The following is an 8,490-nucleotide window of genomic DNA, read 5'->3' as shown; positions in this document are numbered from 1 at the left end:
AAAATGAGTGAGTTTTATTGGTGAAAACCCCCGCGGGCACCATAAGGCGATTGTGAGTTGCGGAAAATAAAAATGAGAGAGTCTTATTGGTGAAAACCATCGCGAGCATCATAAGCCGATGGTGAGTCGAGAGGAAATAAAAAATGAGAGAGTCTTATGGGTTAAAACCCTCACGGGCGTCGTAAAACGATGACGAGTTTGAGAAAAGGGAAAAGGAAAGAGGTTTGTTGGTGAAAATCTTTCAAGATATCGTCATTTGAATGAGAGGTATGAGCTCAATGGGTTTGAAGAAACGACTCAGCAGCAAAGGCATGAACACAACAAATGGAAAGTTTGGGTAGAAAGATCAGACAGCTTAATCCAAAAAGCATGTCATAGTTATTGGAGTTGGTTGCCGTGTTTAGATAAGTTTTCTTTTTGAAAGAGGGACATTGCCTTTTCTTTCATCTACACATTCATATTTTTTTCCTTTTACGTCTTTTATCAAAAATAAAAATCACCATCATTTCTTTACATTTTTAGTCAAGTTTGTGTCAAAATAAATGAGAAAGGATTTCAAAACTCGCTACCAGTCTTTCCAATTGTATGAGGAAAAGACAAGGACCAGCATTTGAGAGAAACATGGTCATAATTCAAAGCAAAACAAAGTAATCCTATCAACTAGCAGGTTACTAGACTTGTGGGAGTATTAGAGCTTAAAAGATGCATCTCAGAGGCGTGGTAAAATAGAAATTTGGTATTTGAATCAAAGTCATTTCCTTCAATCTGGGTCTGAGTCAATGATGCGATAAAATAGGGGCAAGTGTCAGCGATTCAAAACAAAGATGAAAGGAACGAGTGCTGTAGAAGATGTCTTGAAAGCCAAGTGCTGTAAACCACCACCAAGTTTTTAACTGACAAATTTTTCTTTGATGAAACAGGGGAAAAGTTCTGTTTATTAAGATCAGCTGTTGTTAGGAAAGCATATTCAAGAATTTACTTTCTGTTCAGGACCCTCCTGCAAAATGAGAATTTGCTTTACGTTCAGGACCCTTCTGAAAAATGGGAATTTACTTTACGTTTAGGACCCTCCTGAAAAATGAGAATTTACTTTAAGTTCAAGACTCTCCTGAAAATGAGAATTTACTTTATGTTCAAGAACCTCCTGGAAAATGGGAATTTACTTTATGTTCAGGACCCTCCTGGAAAATGGGAATTTATTTTCTGTTCAGGACCCTCTTGAAAAATGGAAAATTGGCTTTAGGTTCAGGGCCCTCCTGGAAAATGGGAATCTTCTTTATGTTCAGGACCCTCCTGAAAAATGAGACTTTACTTTCTGTTCAGGACCCTCCTGGAAAATAGAAATTTATTTTGTGTTCAGGACCCTTCTGGAAAATGGAAATTTACCTTATGTTCAGGAACCTCTTGAAAAATGGGAATTTACCTCATGTTTCATCTTATACCCTCAACGCAAATCATCCATAACACAAATTAGGACATAATTTAGGGCATTATTTTCCCCCTTCCTTCAAATCCTTCTCAAGAAAACTCTCTTCTTTTCCCCAAGAACACAAATTCAATTCTTTTCTCCCCAAGAAATCAAGAATTCAAGTTCTCCAAGTTCTAGAACCTTCAAGAAAGCATCAATATTGGTGTTTTTCTTTCAAGTTAAAGGTTTAAGGTATGTGGGATGTTCATTCATCGGTTTCCTTTACCCATGGAGCTCAAAACCCCTCTTTTCGATTACAGATTGAATTTTTCTATCATTATTGTATTTTGTGTTACTTAAGATGGATTTAATTCATGTTTCCATGGAAATTTAAATGCAATCTATCTATGTATAATCTCATACAAGATTTTGAATTCATCATGCTATGAATTTGAGTTTTCCCATACTTTATTCAAGTGAATTTTATGATTCTTAGCAAGCATTCCTATGTTAAATTCATGATCCCCACATGTTTGATGAAATGTCTATGCTTATGGATTTTTAACCATGATCTTTTACTACAGTTTTAAGCTTGTTATTACATTCAGTGATTATTCAGTGCTTATGGGTTATGAACACTCGATACCTACATGTTTTACATGATTTTCATATTTTTAAGTATGATTCCGTTAAACCATGATTATCCCTATTTATTTAGTTATTGTGATCATAATGAGCACTATCAGTCATGAAATCATGTTCAGTTAAATTCAGTCGAGTTTCAGTCCAAGTGTCAGTTTAGTTGGGAGTAGGATTTAGCACCGAGCGAATGCAGGGGTGACAGCTTTCGTGTCGGGCCGTGACACTCGTCAATCTCACCATTTTCCTGAATCATAGACTCAAGATACTTGATACTCTCCCTCTTCTGAATGGCCTGAGAAAACCAACCTAAATTATATTTTTACAATTTTTTATTTGATACATAAAAATATTTACTATGATGTAAATTGTAAATACTTCTTAAACTTTTTCATTGTTTTTATCTTTCGACATATTATTTCAAGTTTATTTTGAATGGTCCAAAATGTTATAACACATAAATATTATTAACTCAAATGTTATTTTCAAATCGCTTGATGGATAGCCTAATTTGTGCTGATAGATCGAAAGAGATAGAGAGGAAATTAAATCCCAAATCAATACTAGTGCTAACAAATATTTAATTAAACACTAGAAATGACAATAATGTTGGATATCTATTCTTTAGTTTTACATAAATACATAAACTATTTTTTTTTTAAATATTTAGTGTTATTTTTTTAAGAAACATCTAATATAGTTGTATTTTGCTAGGACTAAAGACTTTCTCGAAAAAATTTAAAATTCAAAGTTAAAAAATTCAAATTTTATTAGTTTGTTGGATTTAGAGGTATAAAAATTCGACGCAAATAATTTAATTTGATATATGAAAAATTCGTACCAACCCGATCATAAACACACTTAGCACAAAAATGTATATAAATGGGAGCAAAACAAAATGCAAATCCAACATCATATCTAGCATATACTCCCTCCATTTTAAAATAGTTGACCCTTATTGACTTGATACCTCTTTTAAGAAAATGCTTATTAGGGGTTTATTTTATCAAATTAGTCTTATTAATTATGTTTTGAAAATATAAATTTAAGTATTACATTTTGTTTAGTTATTTAATGATAAAGATAGTATTAAAAGAACATAATAAAATTCTCTTGATTTCATTGAAAAAAACAACTAAAGTGAAATAAATATCTTAGAAAGTGGCCAACTATTTTTAAATTAAGAAAGTATACGTGAACACTATGTAATTCTTAATATATATATTTTTTTCCTTTTCAATCTTGTGTTTATTAATAGTACAAATACAAATAATCCAGTGATAGTTGGTGACAACATAATTTTCTTGCATGTGCCATTAGGAATCACATAGTTCTTGGTACATATATCACGTCATATTGTTATAATTTATGTGACCCTCGAAGAAAAAGCAGGGCCGCAACTGAAAAGACGTATTAAAAACACAACTTAAAGTCTTAGATAGTCATAATATGAGATGAGAAGGGACTTCACTCATTTTTTTCAACTCTTCTACATATACAAACAAAGCACACTAATGTAAACTTTAATTACTATTCTTCAAATTCAACTGCCAAAGCTAACAACACGACAACAATAACAATTCCACTATAATCTTACAAGTGGGGAGAATGGTTTATACACAGACCTTACTCCTATCCTCATGGGGTTGAAACGTTATTTCTGATACATCCTCCACTCAAGAAAATGACAACAACTAATACTAATTTGATGACAATACCATATCATATCAAATTAATCACACATTGTTATCAATGTTGCCTGAACCATCTACAAAACTAGCCACTTTTGAGTTCCCAATATCATTACTAGCATGTTGTTGTTGAATCACTAGGACAGAGCTTGTTATCCCTTTGCCTGATGAAGCCAATAAATTAGCCATTGGTCCAAATTCTGAATTATTCTTCTCATTTAAGTGTTGCTCATCAAATAGTTTTGCCATTATGCCTTGTGGGAACTTAACTTTATTCCCTATTATCATGAGTTCAAATTCCCCACATTTTCCAATTGCCAACACTTCAGTCACCAAATTATAATTGTTTGCTTCTTTCTCAGCATATAGAATTTGTTTACCGCACTTCATCTTGAACTCTGAAATAGTAATATCATCCAAAGACCTGTTTCATAGAATTGGAACACATCACATGTACAATTAATTTAGATACACATCATTTTTGACAAGATAGAGTTGCTCGGCTAGTAAGCACCCCTCATTTTCAATCTGAAGGTTTTGAGTTGAGTCACCAAAAGAGCAAAAGAGGTGGAAGCTCCTAAAAATGGTAAAAAAAAAAGTACGGAGAAGGAGGAAGGGGTAGAGCCAATTATTATGCATAATCAATTGATGATTACAAGTAATCACACATAAATTAGTGAGATTTTCTTTTGCTCTATAATAACTGAGGATTAGTATATAACTTGAAAAATAACATGACAAGTTAAAATGCATGGATCATATATAAAATAATTACATAATCGAAAATATTAGGTGAACTATTACGATTATGCACAAAAGACAAGGATTTAAGTAATATAATGGCAATATAAGGATTTTTACACTATCAATAGAATTAAGTTTACGGGTTCGACGGAACTCGATAGCGTCAGATCAAATCTTACATTTGTGTTATGAATCCACACAACATGTATTATAAATAATTTATTCAAAATCTAGTGAACAAAAAGAGTTGCAGTCGAGAACCATAACTTAAAATTATAGATAGCAAGTTAATTTCTATTTTGACCATGGATGTTGCAAGAAGTAAGGATAAAAATTTACTTGAAATTAATATATAAGTGACATGATCATAACTTGATTGTAAAAGGGCAATTCGATACACTAATGTTCCCCCTATGTGTGAGATTCAGAAAAGGGACGAATCACAAGAATCTATTGTACGCAGACTCACCTTACATTCCTGCATGAGGCTGTTTCCACGGCCCCGTGATTGTATAAATAACTTCTAAAATAGCAGTGCAATAGAAGGGTTAATAATTTTACCTTTGAGCTTCATCAAAATTAGTACTTCCAGGATGAATGAATCTTACTAATGTAACTCTAATAGCAGGATGTTCAACCATTTTACTACCAATTTCCAATGCCTTACAACAATCAACTCCTCCAAAAAACACAATGCAAACTCTCATCCCATTGTTAACTTGTAGTCCACGATCAATCACCACCGCTACCGAGCACGGCGCTCGACTCATCACTCTCTCATTCACCATTTTCCATCCTTGCCCTGCATGTCGAGGGAAAAATTTAGCTCATGAAAGTATAATCCGCTCAATCCCCCTAGATTTGGGCGGATTGAGACGAGTCATTTTGGAGTAGTACTCCAACTTGTCATTTAAAAGGGTGGACAAATTTGGGAGGCATACATAGGGTTGACTAAATTAGTACATGCAAAAACATGACTCGAAAACTATTTCAAGGTTGGCGGTTTAATGATCTGTCTACTTATTAGCTCAGCACATTTGACATTCGATCGTATAAGTTTGGGCTTAGTTTTAGCTAAATATGTAGCCTGACCAAATCGATCCATGAGAATTTTGACAGATTAATTATTTAGTATTATTTTAATATGTTAGTGTATATAATGATAAGAAGAAATTTTCTACTCGGTAATATAACAAATTACTACAAAAATCATGTAACGAGTAAGATCTGGATGAGTTTGAGACTTCTGAGTTATTAATAGCCCACTATTCACTCCATATTTAGAACTAAAATATTGATTGTGAAAAAACTTAATTATCAAAACATTGTAGTAACTCTTTTTCAGTTTGATGTGTTTGATATGGTCATAACAAATAGCTAGAAAAGCTATGACTAGTTTGATTTGATAATTAAACAAAATATCGAAAAAAAAAATATATATGAAAACCATTGGGTTGAACAGATTAGATTATGACCTATTATTTGATTCAAATTGACCTGCTTATCTTGACCTAAAGCAAATTTTGATTGGTCATGCATGCCTCAACTTGTTTATTCATTTAAAAGTATACGTTTGACCTGCCCAAATATAACCCGACCGTAACTCAATTCGTTTATTAATTTTAAAATATACTTTTAACCCGCTCAAACATAACCCAACCTATCCATTTTACCCTCTTACCTGCATGAATCTCCACTTCATTCCCTTCTATTTGCCAATATTTATAAAATGGCAAAATAATCAATTCAACTCGTTTTTTCTCCGCAACATGAATAATATCCTCATGCAAGTCCGATAAACCAGATATAGCCATTGCGGGTCGAACAATGACCCGTCCTAGCGTGCTATACGCCTCGAACGCTGCGCCCACTTGATCGGTCGAGTTGTCTCCGCGGAGCACCCCACTGATGAACGGGAACCCGTTCTTTCGGGTGCGTTGAACCATGGTTATAGACGAGAGCCGGTCGGTGAATTCCACGAGTCGCATCACGTATAGTTTGATGACTGAGGCGTAGTTATTGTTGTTTTTATCGGACCTTAGTGACTCTATGAGGTTAATGAGCGTATGTGCATCTCTCGGGCCACGTAAGCACGCTAGGATTTGGAGATTGTTTTGTTTTTTGGTCTTTTTCTGTGGTTTTTCGAGTTGAAAATCTTCCTTTGATGATGGTTTCTTGTTAATAGCCATTACTATAGGAGTTGTAATGAAGGTTGTGAAAAGAGCCATGATCACCAATATTGCAAATGTCTCATCGTCCAAAACCTAATGGAGAAAAAAATAAAATTAAATTAAATATTTGTAGTAGTATATATGATGTCAAAATATTAGTGTAATAAATGACTATTCCTCGTGCCAAGGGAAAAAACGTAACTAGAAATTGAATCTAAGAATTAATATGCATCAAGGAATAAATTAAGTATTTAATCATCTCTTAAGTTAGTGTATGCTTATTTAGGTGAAATCACATTCTAATATAATATAATATAATAAATAAATAATTAAATGATTAAACACTTAGTAATCTATTGAATTTGCGAAGATTCATAGTTAAATAAATCAAAAGTACACATATTAATTGAAGATTAAATGAGCATAATAAAAAAATACAAAAATCAAAATAAAAATGTATATGTATTTGAGGGACTAAAAGCCAATTCCCCAAAATGAAATCATTTGACCTGAATTTTGGGTACAAGATATACTCCGCGTTTTGCCCTTTTTACTAAAAACAGTAGTTGTTAAGTTGTTTCAACTTACCAAAACAAATTTATTATCTTCTTTTAATATTATTCCTATTATTAAATAACTGAAATATTAATAGTCAAATTTAATTTTTTCAAAACCTAATAAAATGATATTAGTTTAATAAAATAAATCTCTACTTGACAATCAATGTTTTCCTATTATCAAATCAACATGAGCCAAAAATAAATAAATGATGGAGTAGTTGCTTTCTTGCATAGGATTATTAAACGGTGGAACTAGAGATCATTAAATTTCTCCTTTAATTGTCATCATAACTGTATATAACTAGTCAACTTATAGTATAGGTTACGTAACTCTTTCAGCTTTATATTATCCTTTCATCGATTTCCAACTGGATAAATAAGTGAATGACAATTATTTCAAAGTTATAAATCATCAATGAACGACATGAACTGTGAGAAGTGATCACTGGGGCTAGCTGTTGGCATGTGACATCATAAGGAATTGGGATGAAGAAATGACGCAACAAACAATTATCAAATGCTTGATGAAAGTTTTCTTTTCTTGGTATAACTTATCTCCAAAAGCTCACTTATAAAAAAATATTGGAAATTCCGGTACACCCAAGTTTGCAAACTAGAGCATGGGCAAAAAATATGAGTCTTAATATCAGTTAGACTAAGAATTGAAATAAATATGATTCTAATGTCATAATTGGAAAAAAGATATTGAAGTCAATTCACCCTAAAAAGCTAGTTCATTAGCTGAAACTATACCCGTCAAGTAGGCCGGACCGACCTGACCCGGTCCACTTATAAAAATTAGCCCAGTTTGACCCGATCCGATCAGCCCACGGACTGTAGCGTACCAGGGCCCGGGCCAATTAATTTTTAATTTTGGGCCCGGTTAACCCGGCTCAGACCAAGCCCGATTCAGGACCGCCGGTTAATCGGCCCGAAACTGGTTCGTTTAATTTTATTATTTTTAAATAAACAAACGGACTAATTTAATATAAAGTATTATTGATTTATTATATTAAGTAGCATCTATTTTATTTAAAGAAGTACATATATTTTATATGTGTACATATATATTGAATGGTATGTATATATGTGTATGTATCTTTTATAGACATATATATTTAACGTATATATGTGTATATGTTTTATAAATTAGTAAATAACTATATATATAGAGTGTGTATATATTGTAGTATATTTTATTTAAAGTAGTACTTATATATTGAATGGTACGTATATATGTGTATATATCTTCTATAGACGTATATATTTAACGTATA

At 32.5% G+C, this 8,490-nt stretch overlaps 1 protein-coding gene across 1 annotated transcript in view; it reads right to left on the bottom strand.

Moving 5' to 3' along the window:
• Positions 1-3,463: 3,463 nt before the first annotated feature.
• The window catches only part of LOC107842983 (cation/H(+) antiporter 20), a 10,723-nt gene continuing 5,696 nt past the window's right edge, over positions 3,464-8,490 (bottom strand). Inside the window, exons 4-6 of the mRNA XM_016687096.2 lie at positions 6,164-6,746; positions 5,044-5,284; positions 3,464-4,162 (exon numbers count right to left, since the gene is read on the bottom strand). Coding sequence (XP_016542582.2) covers positions 3,784-4,162; positions 5,044-5,284; positions 6,164-6,746 — 1,203 coding nt within the window. The 3' untranslated portion in view covers positions 3,464-3,783. The remainder of the gene's footprint in view (positions 4,163-5,043; positions 5,285-6,163; positions 6,747-8,490) is intronic.

Source organism: Capsicum annuum, chromosome 9 (genome assembly GCF_002878395.1).
Source record: "Capsicum annuum cultivar UCD-10X-F1 chromosome 9, UCD10Xv1.1, whole genome shotgun sequence".
NCBI lineage: Eukaryota > Viridiplantae > Streptophyta > Magnoliopsida > Solanales > Solanaceae > Capsicum > Capsicum annuum.
Note: the sequence above shows the minus strand (reverse complement) of the source record. Positions and strands in the feature narration are given on the sequence as shown.